Source organism: Macaca thibetana, chromosome 5 (genome assembly GCF_024542745.1).
Source record: "Macaca thibetana thibetana isolate TM-01 chromosome 5, ASM2454274v1, whole genome shotgun sequence".
In the NCBI taxonomy this organism is placed as follows: Eukaryota; Metazoa; Chordata; class Mammalia; order Primates; family Cercopithecidae; genus Macaca; species Macaca thibetana.
Genome location: NC_065582.1, coordinates 182,688,760 through 182,708,420, shown reverse-complemented (window position 1 = coordinate 182,708,420; position 19,661 = coordinate 182,688,760). Strand labels below are relative to the sequence as shown.

At 41.5% G+C, this 19,661-nt stretch overlaps 1 protein-coding gene across 2 annotated transcripts in view; it reads left to right on the top strand.

The window, feature by feature from the left end:
* HTT (huntingtin) overlaps positions 1 to 19,661 on the top strand; it is a 165,940-nt gene that overhangs the window by 51,464 nt on the left and 94,815 nt on the right. For both annotated transcript variants that reach the window (XM_050792246.1, XM_050792247.1), the window contains 13 exons: positions 1,049 to 1,129; positions 2,807 to 3,147; positions 5,459 to 5,582; positions 5,841 to 5,959; positions 6,819 to 6,930; positions 7,171 to 7,308; positions 8,408 to 8,566; positions 8,658 to 8,755; positions 10,240 to 10,379; positions 11,766 to 11,829; positions 12,090 to 12,190; positions 16,880 to 17,026; positions 19,126 to 19,246. In XM_050792246.1, the coding sequence (XP_050648203.1) occupies positions 1,049 to 1,129; positions 2,807 to 3,147; positions 5,459 to 5,582; positions 5,841 to 5,959; positions 6,819 to 6,930; positions 7,171 to 7,308; positions 8,408 to 8,566; positions 8,658 to 8,755; positions 10,240 to 10,379; positions 11,766 to 11,829; positions 12,090 to 12,190; positions 16,880 to 17,026; positions 19,126 to 19,246 (1,745 nt within the window). The remainder of the gene's footprint in view (positions 1 to 1,048; positions 1,130 to 2,806; positions 3,148 to 5,458; positions 5,583 to 5,840; positions 5,960 to 6,818; positions 6,931 to 7,170; positions 7,309 to 8,407; positions 8,567 to 8,657; positions 8,756 to 10,239; positions 10,380 to 11,765; positions 11,830 to 12,089; positions 12,191 to 16,879; positions 17,027 to 19,125; positions 19,247 to 19,661) is intronic.

Here is a 19,661-nt window from a genome sequence, read left to right as displayed (position 1 = left end):
CGGGGGTGTCCTGGAGCCTCTCTTCTGAGGGCAGGCAGCCTAGCGCTTGTGCCTTTGAGGAAATTACCCTGGGGATGGTCTATGGAACATATTTGCAAACCACTGATTCGAAAGATAGAGATGGCTTTTGTTAAGATCTGAATTCACCTTTTTGGCATTTTATTTGATTTCTCAAGGGAAAGAACTTATTTTGTAATAAAGTTTCCTATTATTTAGTAGATAGGCCAAGTTGCTGTGTTAATTTAACCTAGATTTTGGGTTTCCTTTGCTAATTTTTTTCACCTTTAATGTCACATCATTGTAAATTTGTGGAAGTTATACTTCTGACTTATTCTTTGAAAAGCAGAAATTAGAAATTTCCAATAATTATTTTGATAGTGTCATTTAATGACATTAATATGTAATGTAGCCACAAAGATTTAATGAGTTCAGTTAAGTCATATTAAGACTGTTGGTTTCATTTGTTTTCATTAATGTAATTCTGAAGATGAACAATAAAATGTATTTTTAGAACTTTCAAGTGAAATATTATTTCATCCTTCCAGATCATATAATGCTTGAGTTCTGATTGTTAATCATAAAGTCAAGAAAATTAAAAGATAATAAAATGAAAGTGACTTTTAGGTGTTAGAGTTTTATGTACAAATTCTGGTGTGTCATTGGAGCTATCACATGAATATTTCAAAGGCCAATAGCATTGGGTCTTTACAGTTAAAACTTACTATTTTTAAGTTTAAGTAGTACTATAGATTATTTAATAATCGAAATCAATAAATATTAATTATTAAAATGTTTTGTGGTATACTTTGAGAATCATTGCTTTTAACTTTTTCCATATAGGTTTATTAACTTTAATAGCATTCTAAACATAACATCTCTACATTCTTTGTGTTTAATACTGTAGAGGTATAAAAATACTTATATATGATGATAAACCATATTAGAGTAAATTAAATATTCTTATGAGTTTCATTTTAGAGTGCATTTACTTAATTTTGAAATCCTTATTTTTAGCAAACTAAAGGAATGTTGGTACATTATTTACTAGGCAAAGTGCTCTTAGGAGAAGAAGAAGCCTTGGAGGATGACTCTGAATCGAGATCGGATGTCAGCAGCTCTGCCTTTGCAGGTAGTTCTCACTAGTTAGCCACTGGTGTGGACCTTCACTCTCTGCCGTCCACCCCATGCCCTTCCTGCCCGTCCCCCTGCACCTGGTGGACAGCACAACTGGGGGCAGCAGTGGACCCAGGTTGCTTAAATGGGGGATATTTGGGCTTCTTTCATAATACTTACTCTGAAGCTTGTGTGTCTGTGGTGTTTGCATCATATATTTGCTGTTTTCTGTGGTTTAGACTGTTTTAAAATTAGGTTTATGCTCCTTGAGCATAGGGCTTTGTGAGTAGGGATGGCACGTCGAAACGTCTCATGAGTTGGATGGGTTATGCTGGGGGTTGGAAATGGGATGAAAAATTGTGGGATGAAAAATTGCCTATGGATAGTTTAACTTGAAAGAATCTGCCTTTGTTTACAGATAGTTATCTTTTTTTTTTTTTTTTTTGAGATAAAGAGTCTCACTCTGTCACCCAGTGCCGATACCCAATGTCACTGGCATGGAGTGGTGTGCTCTTGGCGCACTGCAGCCTCCGCCTTCTGGGTTCCAGCCGTTCTCCTACCTCAGCCTCCCAAGTAGCTGGGACTACAGGTGCCCGTCACCACGGCTGGCTAAGTTTTGTATTTTTTGTAGAGACGAGGTTTTACCATGTTGACCAGGCTGGTCTTGAAGTCCTGACTTCAAGTGATCCGCCTGTCTCAGCCTCCCACAGTGCTGGGATTACAGGCGTGAGCCACTGTGCCTGGCCAGTTACAGATAGTTATCTAATGAAATTCTCTGTGTACTTTATAAAAGATGAGGATTAACTTAAGGTACTAATAACTGGATCATATGAGGGTGGTTTTGGTTGTATAATCCTATCTAAAAGAATATTTTAGCTGTAACTGAAAGTAAGACTTAAATATTTAGGGAGGAAAATCTGAATAATTCTAGTAGTAATTATTTACAAAATAAAAATAGATTTTATTTTTGATTACACAAATTAAACAACAATAAAACATCACAGCGATCTAGACTAGTATAAAGGTCACACGCTTACCAACCCAACCGCCCCAGGAGTGACCACTGCCAACAGCTTCGTGTTGACCTTTTTGCCATGATTTCTATATAGTCTTTTTTGTTTTTAAATGGTAATTAAAAAAGTCAACTAGGAAAATGTGTTAGAAGTTTATCTTCCAGGAGAATAATAGGACTGGAGTCGAGATCTTGAACGTGGCTTGGAAGAAGGCAAGCCCACCCCAGAGAGATTACAGTTGTTCGAGACCACTGCTTGCTTAAAGGACCTGCGTGTCTGGGACCGCCTAGTTTTGTGCCCCTGACTAGGCTGCCCCTTAATTACGAACGTCTTTATAAATTGCCCTAGCCAGGGCTTGGAGTAGTTGGTTAAGAACTTGAACTTCAGTTTTTGCAGTGAAACACCGTTTGAGAATATTACCTTCTGATAAGCCTTATTTTATTAAGATGGGTACTGTAGCGAGAGGCAGTGTGAGTGGTACATGAGGGATGCACTGCTGTCCTGCATTTCACTGTCTTCAGGATGCTATGCAGTGATGACATTTGGAAACATTTCATCAAACATTCCATCAAATGGAAACATTGGATGACAGTGGAACTTTTTGTTATTTTGCAAGCCTTTGATTCCATATTGAATGTTTTCTCTCGCCATTTGACAAATGAGTGTTTCTCTGTCTTCAGCCTCAGTGAAGGATGATATCAGTGGAGAGCTGGCTACTTCTTCAGGGGTTTCCACTCCAGGGTCAGCAGGTCACGACATCATCACGGAGCAGCCACGGTCACAGCACACGCTGCAGGCGGACTCAGTGGATCTGGCCAGCTGTGACTTGACAAGCTCTGCCACGGATGGGGATGAGGAGGATATCTTGAGCCACAGCTCCAGCCAGGTCAGCGCCGTCCCATCTGACCCTGCCATGGACCTGAATGATGGGACCCAGGCCTCCTCGCCCATCAGCGACAGCTCCCAGACCACCACCGAAGGGCCTGATTCAGCTGTCACCCCTTCAGACAGTTCTGAAATTGTAAGTGTGCGGAGGGGCCTGCCATCTTTTATTTTTTATTTGAGACAGAGTCTCACTCTGTAGTGCAGTGGAGGCCGGGCACAGTGGCTCACGCCTGTAATCCTAGCACTTTGGGAGGCCGAGGTGGGCGGATCACTTGAGGTCAGGAGTTCGAGACCAGCCTGGCCAGCATGGTGAAACCCCGTCTCTACTAAAAATACAAAAATTAGCTGGGTGTGGTGGCACATGCCTATAATCCTAGCCATTAGGGAGGCTGAGGCAGGAGAATTGCTTGAGCCCAGGAGGCGGAGGTTGCAGTGAGCCGAGATCGTGACACTGCACTCCAGCCTGGGTGACAGAGCGAGACTCCGTTTCAAAAAAATAAAAATAAAAAAATAAAGTGTAGTAGCACGTTCCCAGCTCACTGCAACTTCTGCCTCCCAGGCTCGAGCGATTCTCCTGCCTTAGCCTCCTTAGTAGCTGGGATTATAGGCGGGCACCATCACACACAGCTAATTTTTGTATTTTTAGTAGAGATGGGGTTTCACCATGTTGGCCAGGCTGGTCTCAAACTCCTGACCTCAAGTGATCCACCCATCTTGGCCTCCTAAAGTATTGGGATTATATTTGTGAGCTACCATGCCCGACCCTACTGTCTGCCATCTTTTGAGCTCTTCCCTGGAGACCCAGACCGGAACCCTCCTGCTTGTTCTCTTCTTGTCTAATACCCCTAATGACAGCGCAGCTTAGATCACTAGTGGAGAGCTTGACCTCATCTGATACCTTCACTGAAGGGAACAGCTTAGTGTCTTTTCCACTGAACACTGAGGTAAAAAATTGGAGTGATTGATTATGTGAACTCTGCTAAAATTGAGTGCATTTTACATTTTTTAAGGCCTTTTTAGACCCTGGTTAAATAATTATTTTTAAAAATCCTGAAGGAGCCTATTATAAACAGATCTGTGGTCTTAATGAAATGTGATTAATACTGTGCATTATTTTAAGAACTTTTGACTTTTCAAAAAACTTTTACAACATTTCCCATTTTATAGCAGCATAGGTGTAAGTACCTCTCATCCCTGAGTTAGTGGACAAGAAACCCTCATGGATAGTCTAATAACGTTTGGTACAAGTCTATGTTGTTTTATACTCCATTTTATTTTCAGTTTTAAAAACTGGTTAAATATGTGTAACATAAAATCTACCTTCTTAACCATTTTTTACGTATGCAGCTTGCTGGAATAAATAATTAAATAATGTCATGGAATCATCGCTCCACCCATCTGTGTAACCTTTTGATCATGTGACACTGAAGCTCTGTTCCCATTGAACTCTCTATTCCTCCTTCCCCGCCAAGTCCCTGGCAACCACCATTCTTCTTTCTGTCTTCTGAATTTGACTACTTTAGGTTCTCATATACTTTAGGGTCACACCGTATTTGTTTTAGTTAGCATAATGTCCGCAAAGCTCATGCATATTGTAGCCTGTGTTGAACTTCCTAATGTTTCAGGCCAAATGCTATTCCATTGTATGGATAGGCCACATTTTGCTTTTCCATTTCTCTGTCCATGGACACTTGTATTGCTTTCATGCTTTAGCTATTGTGAATCGTGCTGTTATGAACATGCGTGTACAAATGTCTCCTGGAGACTCTGCTTTCCATTTTTTTGGCTAAATACCCAGAATTGGAGTTGCTTTTACATTCTGATTTTAATTTAAAACATTTATATCATTGAGTGTTTTACTTAATAGTATAATAGTTAGCAAACTAATATTTTGGTAATAATTTGCTGGTAGTTTTAGAGTCCATTGCTCAGTTTTTTTAGGTAAATTACACAGGACATTTCAAGGGGACATGGAACAACTTGTAATGTGGAATCATGCCCCAAGCTGATGGCTAAACATACGAAATACCATGCCCTAAATTTAGTAGATTTAGTCTTTGCAATTTAGGAGATAACCTGTTATATTGTTAGGTTTTTGTCTAAAAGCTTTGTCCTCATATTTCCAACTTGCTGTAAAATTTGTTCGTGAAGACAAATATTTTTGTATGGGTTTTTTCTTTTTTATATTAAAAAGAAATGTCCACATTGGAATTTTTTTGGAGTTTTTAGAGCTAATAGAGCTTTTCATAATGTAGTGGGAATGAGTGATCAGTAAGCTCTTAGCAGTTTCCATGCACACATTTCTGTGCATTGAAATAAATGACAGATGAGTACATTTGTGTTCTGTGTGTAAAATGTGCTCTTTCTTCGTTGCATTTCCATGTTGGAGGGCTTGTCTCTTGGTGATCACACTTCAAAATTCTCACAGCCCCCCTTGAACCGTTTAGGTGTTAGACGGTACCGACAACCAGTATTTGGGCCTGCAGATTGGACAGCCCCAGGATGAAGATGAGGAAGCCACAGGTGTTCTTCCTGACGAAGCCTCGGAGGCCTTCAGGAACTCTTCCATGGGTATGTGGACCACAGGTGACGCGCTACAAAGTGGTCTTGTATTCAGGCCTGGACATCTTAATTATATCTTTGCTCTCAAGAAGAAATCCTTTGATATTGTTTTCTGAGTTCTGAATAGCTGATGAAAATGACCAATTGAGGAATAATCATACTTTTTCTTCATCTAAATCTTACGCTTTTGAGTTATCTTAGCATAAATGTATAATTGTATTTTAAGTGGAAATTTGTCACTTAATCTTGATTTCTCTGTTTTTAAAGCCCTTCAACAAGCACATTTATTGAAAAACATGAGTCACAGCAGGCAGCCTTCTGACAGCAGTGTTGATAAATTTGTGTTGAGAGATGAAGCTACTGAACCGGGTGATCAAGAAAACAAGGTGAGGGACATAGGCTTGAGACAACTTGGTGTTTCTGAGCTTGTGTGAGGATTTAAAATCGCCCTGGCTACTATCTACTTTATTGCTTTCCCATCCCTGGGCCTTTAAATTTCCCCTTTAAATACCAGCTCTTCCCAGGCCTGTTGTTTTCCGCCTTTCCAGGTGCTACTGACAGCGTTAAGAATTGCCTGAGTTCTGCCTCCTTTGAGAGTGTGCCCCAGAGAAATCTATTCTGTACTGAGTGTTTCCTTGTCTGATTTCTTGGGCCATTCATTTGATGGCTGCGTATGGCCTTGCACCATGTTTTGGTTCTATTGAACTGTTTTAAAAGTCTCTGTTTATATTACCTTTTTACATGTAAATGTAACTGTCTTCACTTTTAATTGCTCAAGGGCAAGGAATAGCGTTTCACAGTTTCTCCCAGCAATCAGAATTACAGCCTTTGGCATCTCCCTGTCTACCAGGCCCAGTTCGTCTTAGCTTTGGGCTTCCCCAGGCTGTTACCTTTCCCTGAGTAGCTTCTGCTTGTCCTGTAGAAGACCACTCATGCTTTGCTTCCAGAGCAGCCTTTTCTGAATGCCTGGTGTCAGGTGCCTTCTTACTGTGCCCACCCTCCCTGCATGCTGCATTTATCCCCTGCCACAGCCCTGGGACCCTGTGTCCAGCTGCCTCTGACTTGTCTGTTTCTGCTTGGCCATGGTCTCTGTGAGGTCAGGTGTGCATATGAGCACAGACCAGGGCATCTCTTTATCCCCAGCACCCAGTGTAAGTGCTACTCTAGGACTATTTGTTGAATGAACTAATGCATGAATGTATTGGTTGAGTATGAGACAAACAAGTGTCACTGTCTCCTTTCTAGCCTTGCCGCATCAAAGGTGACATCGGACAGTCCACTGATGATGATTCTGCACCTCTTGTCCATTGTGTCCGCCTTTTATCTGCTTCGTTTTTGCTAACAGGGGGGAAAAATGGTGAGTACAAAAGGGGACGTGCAGAGTTGAAGGAAATAACTAGGTTTCAGAGGTCAACTTGGTGCCCGTTTATGTACTGTGTGTAGCAGAGGCAGTAGAATCTGAGGATGAGTTTGGTTTTCACTAGCCAAGGGGAAGGGAGGAAATGATGGGAGCAGGTAGGATACTGGGTCTGGTTTTGTTCATTTGAAAACAATCTGTTGTTTGAGGCTGAAGGTGGCTTGGGTGATTTCTTTGCAGTGCTGGTTCCGGACCGGGATGTGAGGGTCAGCGTGAAGGCCCTGGCCCTCAGCTGTGTGGGAGCAGCCGTGGCTCTCCACCCAGAATCTTTCTTCAGCAAGCTCTATAAAGTTCCTCTTGACACCACGGAATACCCTGGTATGTTACAAGTTCACATCTTATTTTCGCAGATTTAATCATTATTGTAAAAACGATTTCAGTATTGACTATTTTAGTTTTAGAGCAGTGTTTTGAGTTTATTTGGGATATTTTTTTTTTTTTTTTTTTTTTTTTTTGAGACGGAGTCTGGCTCTGTCACTCAGGCTGGAGTGCAGTGGCGCCGATCTCGGCTCACTGCAAGCTCCGCCTCCCGGGTTCCCACCATTCTCCTGCCTCAGCCTCCCGAGTAGCTGGGACTACAGGCGCCCGCCACCTCGCCCGGCTAGTTTTTTGTATTTTTAGTAGAGATGGGGTTTCACTGTGGTCTCGATCTCCTGACCTTGTGATCCGCCCGCCTCGGCCTCCCAAAGTGCTGGGATTACAGGCTTGAGCCACCGCGCCCGGCCTATTTGGGATATTTGACCCGCGTTGTAGCTCTTCAGAAAACACATGAATAGTGAAGTTCTTTGTTTCATGGTTTCTCTTTAGATGAAATCCGTAGAGGAAAAAAATAGAAACCTCAGCATGTAAGAGCCAACTTATATACGCATCGGATTTAAACCTAAAGCACAAATTGTGCATGGTCACGGTGGCGCTGGGTCACACTCAGCCAGGCCAGGCATTCACACTCAGGGTGAGTGGGCACCAGGACTGGCTGAGGCAGCAGTGGACCCGTGTCTGCACCCTGCCCATGCTTATTGTGGAGCCTTCTCGCTCGCTCTCTTTCTTTGGGTGAGAGGGTACACTTGTGTTTTTGAATTTATATGAGGTAAGGGTTTATATATAGGGTTTTTTCTAATCTTTTTTTAAGTGGAATCTGGAAGTTTAATCAGATTTACTATCTGACAGCCTAGAATTATAATCCAGAAAGTCTGTGGTATTGAGGACATATTGGCAATATGATGAATCTGTAATCCTTAAATCCTGAAACTTTTTTTTTTTTTTTTAAATCACTTAGGGTTATTATAGTGAAGTCATTTCTGAATTTGGATCTTCTCTTCATACCTCTTTTTCTGTTTCCTGAGAATTAAGCTTTTGTTTTGAGTTAGAAAGTTGATAGTAGGAAATTGTTCCATGGCTGGGCAATTTATCTCCACAGAGGAACAATATGTCTCAGATATCTTGAACTACATCGATCATGGAGACCCACAGGTTCGAGGAGCCACTGCCATTCTCTGTGGGACCCTCATCTGCTCCATCCTCAGCAGGTCCCGCTTCCACGTGGGAGATTGGATGGGCGCCATTAGAACCCTGACAGGTAGTGGCCAGTTTTCCAGCTGTGTTTTTTCTAGATATCCTTACTAAGGTTTCAGTTTACATGACGATGTTTGTTTCTGTTCTTCTGTCAGGAAACACATTTTCTTTGGCGGATTGCATTCCTTTGCTGCGGAAAACACTGAAGGACGAGTCTTCTGTCACTTGCAAGCTGGCCTGTACAGCTGTGAGGGTGAGCGCGATCTCTGTGGAGCCATTGCTTCACTTAGTGGGCATTTTATCATTGCTGCAATTACAATTGGAGCTTAATAGGAAATATTTCCATACACTCTAAAGCTGTAACTAGTAATATCCACCATGTATCCATCTCTTAGCTTTAGAAAGAAAACATTGCCAGTAAAGTTAATGCTTCATAAACTTCAGTTTAAGTTTTAATTCTCAGAATATTTGTTTGAAATAGACTTCTTCCTAAAGGATATATTTAGAAATAACCTATCATTACATGTAAAGTCTGTTGAATATGCTGGGCACAGTGACTCATGCCTGTAAACTGAGCACTTTGGGAGGCCAAGGTGGAAGGATTGCTTGAGCCCAGGAGTTCAAGACTATGGGCAACATGGTTGATCCTGTCTCTACAGAAAATTAAAAAGAAAAAAAAAAATTAATTGGGCGTGGTGGTGCATACCTGTAGTCTCAGCTACTCGGGAGGCTGAGGTGGGGGGATTACTTGAGCCCCGGAGATGAAGGCTGCAGTGAGGCATGGCTGCATCACTGCCCTCTAGCCTGGGCAACAGAGTGAGACTGTCTCAAAAATAATAGTAATAATAATCCGTTGAATTAAAAAAAACCCCAAAAACCACTGTGTTAGGCCCATAGTGTAGTAAGAGTTAAAGTGAGCCTTAGGGATTATTTACTCAACCTCTGTGTTTGTATGAAGTGGAATGGCCCCAGTTCTTTAAGTGATAGCATGTTGAACCTTTCCATACCAGCTGGCTCGTAAGTCACAACTGGCCAGTCAACAAGAGTCAAAATTAACTAGTAAAAATCAAAGCAAAAAACTTAGAATTGTCGAATTTGTGCGATACCTCCCCCTTTTAAAATGTCATGCCTGACAGTAATTTTTCCCTAGTTTCCAGGTTTTGTTTCAGTCAGTTGTGTCTGTCTTGAGCAGAAGGAAGCGTGCTAACAGCTCAGTCTCGTGGCTAGCTGGGGATCTATGTGTCAGCCATGCATGTGATGGTGCCCCTGGGTGCCTGAGGCTGCAGGGGAGGGGTACAGCAGTAGGGGCCTGTTCTGTTCTCCCGTGCCTTGGAGTACATAGTGATATAGTGGGGTGGTCCTTGGTGTAGGTCCCTCGTTCCTACCCTGGGTCTGCGATTTATTTAGAAGTGGTGTTGCAGCTGTGCGGCAGGCCCCTTTGTAACTGATCAATGTTTGTGAAGTTGCCGTTTGAGAATTGAAACCATGACATAAGCAGAAATGGAAGAAAAAAAGAACCAGTTATTTGAAAGGGACACATTCACTTTTAAGCTTGTATTTACTGAGATAAAATATATACCATCAATGTTCTTGAGAGGTGTGGGAAAAGTGCAACATCCTGGTTGCAGTTAAACCCAGAACGTTGTGTGTTGAAGACTGACAGTTCTCAAACCGTCAAGACGCGGGTACTGAGTGGGACTAACCTGCTGCCCTCTTGCCTCGGACCTTGTGTTCCAGCATTGTGTCATGAGTCTCTGCAGCAGCAGCTACAGTGAGTTAGGACTGCAGCTGATCATCGACGTGCTGACTCTGAGGAACAGTTCCTATTGGCTGGTGAGGACAGAGCTTCTGGAAACCCTTGCGGAGATTGACTTCAGGTAAGTGAGTCACGTCCATTAGATTTCATGAACTAAGCTCAATTGAAAGTCCTGGGGTCACTTGGTATAAGGAATGATGTTATCAAGTACCCTGCCCATCAGAAATCTGAGTGGTTTAGGTAGATGACAGTGATTTTCTCCCCCCAGTGGCTTTTTGCTGAACCTCGCCCTATGCGTGGATTTTATTTTATTTTATTATTTATTTAGAGACATGATCTTGCTCTGTTGCCCAGGCTTGGATGCAGTAGCACAGTCATAGCTCACTGTAGCTTTGAACTCCAGGACTCGAGTGGTCCTCCTGCCTCAGCCTCCCGGTTAGCTAGGACAATAGGTGTGTGCCATCACACTGGCTAATATTTTATTTTTTGTAGAAATGGGGTCTTGCTATGTTGCCCAGGCTAGTCTCATCTCCTGAGCTCAATTGATCCTCCAATCATGGCCTCCCAAAGTGCTGGGATTACAGGCATGAGCCACTGTGCCTGGCCTAGAATTTTAAAAGATAAATAGAAGAGTAGTTTTTTTTTTTTTTTTGGATAGTCCTAGTCATTTAAGTGTTCTGGATAGTAGGAATGAAAGAGCTTAGAATTTTTCATCTTTGTCTTAAACTTTTTAAAAAATGTAGCTTATGTTAATTCTGCTTGTTTTAAAAGAATATACTCATCATTATACTGAACCTAGGTAAGACAGCTGGTTTATATTTTGTTGCAATTAAAAAATGTGAGCTGTGGTTGCAGTGAGCCAAGATCGTGGCCATTGCACTTCAGCCTGGCGACAGAGCGAGACTCCGTCTCAAAAAAAAAAAAACCGAAAAACGTGAGCTGTGTTGGAACTTTCATTTTCTAAGAGTAAAGTTTTGGCAGGAGAAGTTTTCTGTCAGTACTTTATTTTAGAAGGGAAATTTTTATAATTCAGGTGTTTTGTTTTTGTTTTTGTTTTTCCCCCCAAGCCACCTTTTATAGAGCCCTTGTGGGTTATTTTATTTAATCCGTAGAATGTTTATAAATCTGGGACTGTTCTCGGCTCCACCTACAGATAGGGGCGCTGAGCATGCGTGAGTGGGCAGCAAGATAGCAGGTTATGGAGGGCCCAGCTCGCCCCTTCTGTGGTTTGAGCCAGTTCTGTACGGGACTTACAGAGTGTTTTGAAATAGTATTTATTTTGAAGAAAAAGAAAAACAGTTTACTGAGTGCTATCTTATTGAGTCTGGAGTTGTGAGAGGAATGCCACCCCTATTTGTTTAAAGCCATCGGCCTTTTCTGTTGTCTTGAGTAAGTGCTGCCCAAGGGCCTTCCAGGGCGCCTGACTGAGCCTGCTCTGAAGCAAGCTGGCAGAAAGTGTTTACTGAGTAACTAAATGATTTCATTGTTAAATGTGCTCTTTTGTTAGGCTGGTGAGCTTTTTGGAGGCAAAAGCAGAAAACTTACACAGAGGGGCTCATCATTATACAGGGGTAAGCGGCTTATTTTTGTGAGATACTGTTTTACCTTCAAGGAGGTGAAAGTGAGGCTTTCCTTGTGGAATTTCTCTAAATGCATTCATCGTATTTTAGATCTGTTTATTTCACAGTTTATATCATGAAAGTTATAATTGTGTCATATGGATTTAAGTCTAGCAATGTTGAGTTCTTTCTCACTAGCTTTCCAAAATATCTTACCTAAAATTTAGTCAAATACAAGATTATGTTTATTTTTATTATCCTTCTCTCTAAAGCTTTTAAAGCTGCAAGAACGAGTGCTCAATAATGTTGTCATCCATTTGCTTGGGGATGAAGACCCCAGGGTGCGACATGTTGCTGCAGCATCATTAATTAGGTATTTACCAGTATTTTATCTCTTTTACTTTTTTGGTTGAAGTACTAAAAGGTATGAACATGGAAAGAGAGGGAAGAATTCAAAGGATGTAGAGCAGTATTCCTGAATCTGAGCTCATTTCAGCTATTCTGTTCTTAAACTATCAAGAGAAAAAAATCCAAAAAAGTCTAAAATTATAATTAAAAAAACAAAATACTAACCATCCATTGTAAAAAGTAATGCATTTTCATTGTAAAAATTTGGACTATAGAGAATAGCACTAAGAAGAAAAAAAATCACCTTCAATTCTGCTACCACCTGGAAGTAATCGCTGTTAATATTTTGCTGTATACTTTTTATGAGTTTCTTATTCAAAATGGGGTCAAAATTACATGCAATTGTGTAACCTAATTTTCACTGAATATTTTATTAGCATTTTTCTGTTATGAAACAGTAATTTTAGTTATGGGTCATTGTTTTACTATGTGATTGTGATAAAATTTTACATAAATTTTTTTTGGAAATTAACTATGGTACATAAATGTGTATAATTTTCTTTTTCCGAGAATTCCTGGAAGTTGAGTTAGCAGCCCAGGCTTTGAATTTTTTTTTTTTTTTTTTGAGACAGAGTCTTGTTCGTTTGCCTAAGCGCGATCTCGGCTCACTGCAACCTCCGCCTCCCAAGCTATTCTCCTGCCTCAGCCCCCCGAGTAGCTGGGATTACAGGTGCACACCACCACACCCAGCTAATTTTTGTATTTTTAGTAGAGACAGGGTTTCACCAGATTGGCCAGGCTGGTCTCAAACTCCTGACCCCATGATCCACCTGCCTCGGCCTCCCAAAGTGCTGGGATTACAGGTGTGAACCACCATGCCTGACCAGGCTTTGAATTTAAAACAAATTTTCTAATAGCTTTATGGCGGTATAATTTACATTTCTTGAAACCTACTCGTTTTGAGTGTATAGTAAACTTCAATTTTATCACATTTCTATCACCCCAAAGGTCCTTGGGCCCATTGCAGTAACCTTCGGTTCCCGCCCCCACTCCTAGGCAGCCACTCATCTATTTTCTGTCCCTTAAGATTTGTGTTTTCGTCAGGCACGGTGGCTCACGCCTTTACTCCCAGCACTTTGGGAGGCCAAGGTGGGTGGATCTCTTGAGGTCAGGAATTCAAGACCAGCCTGGCCAACATGGTGAAACCCTGTCTGTACTAACAATACAAAAATTAGTCAGGTGTGTTGGCGGGCATCTGTAATCCTAGCTACTTGGGAGGCTGAGGCAGGAGAATCGCTTGAACGTGGGAGGTGAAGTTGGCAGTGAGCAGAGATCGTGCCACTGCATTCCAGCCTGGGCAGCAGAGACAGACTCTGTCTGAAAACAAAGATTTGTATTTTCTGGACATTTTATAGAACTGGGGTCATAGTATAAATGGACTTTTGCATTTGGCTTCTTTTACTTAATTTTGAGATTGGGTCTTCTTGTAGCATGTATCGGTAGTTTGTTCATTTTTATTGGTGAGAGTATTATATGAATAATACCATATTTTATCTATCCATCAGATGGATATTATTGAGTTCATGTTTTGGCCAATTTATGAATTATGGTACTGTGAACATTTGCCTACAAGATTTGTATAGGCATGTTTTCATTTCTCTTGAGTGGATAACCTAGAAGTGGATTTTAAAATAATTTTTGGTACTTACTGTGAAACTGCTCTTCAGAAACATACCATCGTTTGTCCTTTCTTTCTTGTCTTTCTCTTTCTTTCTTTCTTTCTTTCTTTCTTTCTTTCTTTCTTTCTTTCTTTCTTTCTTTCTTTCTTTCTACATAGACACATTTTAAGAAAAATTTCAGTAGTTTTTGGGGTACAAGTGGTTTTTGGTTACATGGCTGAATTTTGGTTGCATGGTGAAGTCTGAGATTTTAGTATACTTGTCACCCAAGTAGTGTATCTTGTACCCAATATGTAGTTTTCTGTCCCTCACCTTCCTCCCAGCCTCCTGCCTTGTGAGTCTCCAATGTGCATTATACCACTCTGTATGCCCTTGCGTACTCACAGCCCAGCTCCCACTTCTGAGAACATACTGCAGAAACATACCAAAGTATACTCCCACTACCAGAATGTGATTGTGCCTGATTCTTCTCACCAATACAAATATTTCCAAAAAAGTTAAATATATATCAGTTTTTTGGGCAGAAGTTGATACTTCTCTTTATTTTTTATTTTTTTTTGAGATAGGGTCTCACTCTATGATGCCCAGACTGGAGTGCGGTGGTGCCATCTAGCTTACTGCAGTCTCTGCCTCCCAGGTTCAAGTGATTCTCCCACCTCAGCCTCCCAAGAAGCTGGAATTACAGGGGAGAGCCACTACTGCCAGCTAATTTTTGTATTTTTTGGTAGAGATGGGGTTTCACCATGTTGGCCAGACTGGTCTCAAACTCCTGACCTCAAGAGATCTACCTGCCTTGGCCTTCCAAAGTGCTGGGATTACAGGCGTGAGCTACCACACCCGGCTGATATTTCTTTTTTTTTTTTTTTTTTTTTTTGAGACGGAGTCTCGCTCTGTCGCCCAGGCTGGAGTGCAGTGGCGCGATCTCGGCTCACTGCAAGCTCCGCCTCCCGGGTTCACGCCATTCTCCTGCCTCAGCCTCCCGAGTAGCTGGGACTACAGGCGCCCACAACCGCGCCCGGCTAATTTTTTGTATTTTTAGTAGAGACGGGGTTTCACCGTGGTCTCGATCTCCTGACCTTGTGATCCGCCCGCCTCGGCCTCCCAAAGTGCTGGGATTACAGGCGTGAGCCACCGCGCCCGGCAATATTTCTTTTTAAAATAACTTACCTTCTTTTGAAAGTAATACATGTTAAATGAACAAAATTTAAGGAAAATATAAAAAAGGAAATAATCTTTATAATGAAACTACTGAAAGAAAACCAAAATTACATTTTGGTGCATATTCTTTTTCGTTTTCATCATTGTAATTTGCATTTCTTTGATTACTTGTGAGACACACTTTTCATTTACTTAAAGGTTCGTATGACTTGCCTGTTCAGAAATTTTGCAGCTTTACCATTTTCTGCAAATGATAGCAACTTCTTTTTATTTTTTTATTTTTATTTTTATTTATTTTTTTTTTTTTTGAGACGGAGTCTCGCTCTGTCGCCCAGGCTGGAGTGCAGTGGCGCGATCTCGGCTCACTGCAAGCTCCGCCTGCCGGGTTCACGCCATTCTCCTGCCTCAGCCTCCCGAGTAGCTGGGACTACAGGCGCCGCCACCTCGCCCGGCTAGTTTTTGTATTTTTTAGTAGAGACGGGGTTTCACCGTGTTAGCCAGGATGGTCTCGATCTCCTGACCTCGTGATCCAACCGTCTCGGCCTCCCAAAATGCTGGGATTACAGGCTTGAGCCACCGCGCCCGGCCGCAACTTCTTTTTGTTTGTTTGTTTGTGGTGACGGAGTGCAGTGATGGAATCTTGGCTCATTGCAACTATTGCCTCCTGGGTTCAAGCGATTTTCCTGCCTCAGCCCCCCAGGTAGCTGGGATTACAGGAATGTACCACCATGCCCGGCCAATTTTTATATCTTTAGTAGAGATGGGGTTTCGCCATGTTGGCCAGGCTGGTCTTGAACTCCTGGTCTCAAGTGGTTCCCCTGTCTCGGCTTCCCAAAGTGCTGGGATTACAGGTGTGAGCCACCCTACCCAGCCAATAGTTACTTCTTATGTTCCAGAAAAAATTGTACTCATGATCAAGTCTCCATGAGGAAAAAGACTTTAATTAAAGATATTGCAGTTTGCAGACCAATATGATAAAATAGTTGATTGTTTCTAAAAGTATTACTGAGTAATGATGGCAGATATAAGCCCTTTTGTTTTTGTAGGAAAATGTTACCCATGTTCTGCATTTGAATTCAGTTTAGATTTGTTAGGAATCTCAGCTTAAGCTTTGCCATCTGGGAGTGTTTGGGACAATTTTGCAGACAGAATTGCAAAAGTGCCTAAGGGATGCAACTGGCACTCAGACCTGCTCCGTGCTCAGTACTCTGTGGACAGATGTTCAGCACTTGTTGATGTTGATTAAAAGGTTTAGAAAGAGAACTTTCAAAGTTGGTTTTTAATTAAAGCATTTAATAGTGTGAATAAAAAGGGACTTAATTTTGTGACAGACAAAAGAAAGTACAGCACCTGGCGGGGCGCGGGGGCTCACGCCTGTAATCCCAGCACTTTGGGAGGCTGAGGCAGGTGGATCATGAAGTCAGGAGTTCAAGAGTTCAAGACCAGCCTGGCCAAGGTGGTGAAACCCCGTCTCTACTAAAACTACAAAAATTAGCCAGGTGCGTTGGCAGGCACCTGTAATCCCGCTACTCAGGAGGCTGAGACAGGAGAATCACTTGAACCTGGATGGCAGAGGTTGCAGTGAGCCAAGATTGTGCCACTGCACTCCAGCCTGGGCAACAGAGTGAGAGTCTATCTCAAAAAAAGAAAAAAGAAAATACAGCACCCAGTTATGTCAGAGTGGGTGCATCAGAGAGTGACCCTGAGATTGGAGACGATGCTGTCACGTGCTTGAAGAATGCTACCTGAGAAAGGGGGCGAGAAGTGGTGTTTGCTGGTAACCAGAGGTGTTGGCTTAGCCACCTGCAGGGAGGGTGGTCTATCACAGGTGAGTTTCATCTACTTTCTTAAGCAAATCAACCTTACTTTTGTGTTAGGCTTGTCCCAAAGCTGTTTTATAAATGTGACCAAGGACAAGCTGACCCAGTAGTGGCCGTGGCAAGAGATCAAAGCAGTGTTTACCTGAAACTTCTCATGCATGAGACGCAGCCTCCATCTCATTTCTCCGTCAGCACAATAACCAGGTATGCTGACCCGGTGGCGTCCTCACATTGTTGGGAAAATGCCCTTTCCTGATGCCTTTCTTTAGGCTTTAATTGAAAACATTTTATTTTCTAGAAAAAAGCTTTAGCTCAGGATGTTTGAGTGTAGGTCATTCCTTTGATAGGATATTGTCATTCTGAGGATTGACCACACCACCTCTGTATTTAAGCCCTGCCACAATCACACAGCTGTGACACTATAAATCTTTTAATCGTTTATTACATTTCATGTGCTGACAGTTATATTTTTGTGTGTGACACTTACGTATTATCTGTTAAAAAATTTTCACTTTAGTTGTGTTACCTTTAAAGAGGATTGTATTCTATCATGCCTGTTGATTTGTAGGTGAGCGGGCTATTAAAGTCAGTGTTATTTAGGGCTATCCACTAGTTCTGTGATTTGCAATGACTCTCCTTCACATTTGTTGTGGAGCTTTTGAATATAGCGTCAAATGGCCACATATATCCCATGCTTACCTGATTCTTAGGTGAGTAGGACAGAGTGCTTTAATGAAGCTATAATCTTCAGAATTCTAGCTTGCAAAGGAGATTGCAGAAGGATAAGACTTGTGCTTTTCAATTTTGTCTTTTAAATGTTATTTTAAAAATTGGCTTTATATGATACTCTTTTTCTGCTGAGTAACAGTATTTTACAGAACTTGGACTAGATGACTTCTAAGCTTAAATGATCACTTGATGCTTTTTTTCTGAATTAGGAACTCAGCTTATCACATTTCAAAGTCATAATTCCTGAATACATAACATCTTTTTTTCATGTAAAGACTGCTTTAAAAAACACATGGAAGGTCGGGCGTGGTGGCTCACACCTGTAATCCTAGCACTTTGGGAGGCCCAGGCGGGCAGGTTGCCTGAGTTCAAGAGTTCAAGACCACCCTGGACAACATGGCAAAACCTGCCTCTACTAAAACATAAAAAATTAGCCGGGCGTGGTGGTGGGCACCTGTAATCCCAGCTACTTGGGAAGCTGGGGGATGAGAATCACTTCAGCCCTGGAGGCAGAGGTTGCAGTGAGCCAAGATGGTGCCATTGCACTCCAGCTTGGGCTACAGAGTGAGACTGTGTCTCAAAAAAAAAAAAAAAAAAAAAAGCCACAAAACAACAACAACAAAAACACACGGAAACATTATCTTTGGCCACCTTAGTATTTCCCCTTCAGATAATTCCTTTGTTTAAACTCAGAACTGGCATTTTCTCTCTTTGAAAAGATTCAGGACAAATACTCCTTTAAGATAAGCAGAAACAGTGAAAGAGTATTTGATTATCAGGAATTTGATAGGCTTAGAATAAATTGTTGCTTCTTAATGTCATTTCGGAAGATGAATATTAATAGATGCCAACTGAGATATCATTAAAATTGGTTACTACTACTTTGAAAAGTTTCCCAGTTCCAAACTTCAGCAGGCCTCTTCACAATTCAACAGTGCTTAATTGGGACTTGTGTGATAGATACGATTCCCAATTGTGTAGCAGAGTGTGCTGCTTAGCTACCTATTCTGTTAGCATTCGTGTGTTAACTTAAAATCATAATCTCCTTAGTTTTGTTGAGTGTCTCTGTGGATGAGACACTGTGAGGGATACAAAATCAGATTGGCTTTATTCAAACCATTGGGGTATTATTTTTATTTTTTGCCTTTTTTCCATGTGTTCTAAAGGAATTAGAGTTTGAATATAACTATAATGGGGGATAGAAATTTACATGTGCCATGAAGGGAATGCAGAAAAGTGCCATGGGAGCTCAGAAGTGGAGAAAGGAATTTTTTTTCTTGGAAGCAGGAGTAACTTCATGAAGCATTTATTTCAACTTAGAGATAGTAGGCAATGCTGTAAGGGGAGTGTGGCTGCAGCGAAAGTGTTTGGGGCAGACTGGGAGGAAGGGAGGGAATAAATTCAGCCATTGTTATGGCATAATGATCAAAATTTATTTTCAGCCCCTCTTTCACTTAAAAGTTGAGACTGCTTAACTTCTTTTAATCTTTAATCTTAAACTTTTAAATGCCATTTGATCTTTAAAAAGATATGTTTTAATAGTATATTTTAAGTCTCTGTATTTTTCTTATTAGAATATACAGAGGCTATAACCTACTACCAAGCATAACAGATGTCACTATGGAAAATAACCTTTCAAGAGTTATTGCAGCAGTTTCTCATGAACTGATCACATCAACCACGAGAGCACTCACTGTAAGTCTCTTTCTTGATTGGTCTTAATGAAATTATAATAATTTTTCGTGACTTGTATGGCCAGTTAGTTTTATGGTCATCTTATGGTGAGGTGCTTGTATTAGAGCTCTTACTTATCTGTGGGGCTTGCTAAGAAATTGTGTTTCTGTGAAAAGGATCTTAGCTTACTCCAGGAATGTAAATAACTATTTTTTTCTGATTATTAAAGTAATACATGCCAAAAGTAAAAAAATTCAGCCAATTTAGGAAGACATAAAAATGAAAATAAGCCAGGCGTGGTGGCTCACACCTGTAATCCCAGCACTTTGGGAAGCCGAGGTGGGGGGCTCACTTGATGTCAGGAGTTCGAGACCAGCCTGGCCAACATGGTGAAACCCATCTCTACTAAAAATACAAAAATTAGCTGGGCATGGTG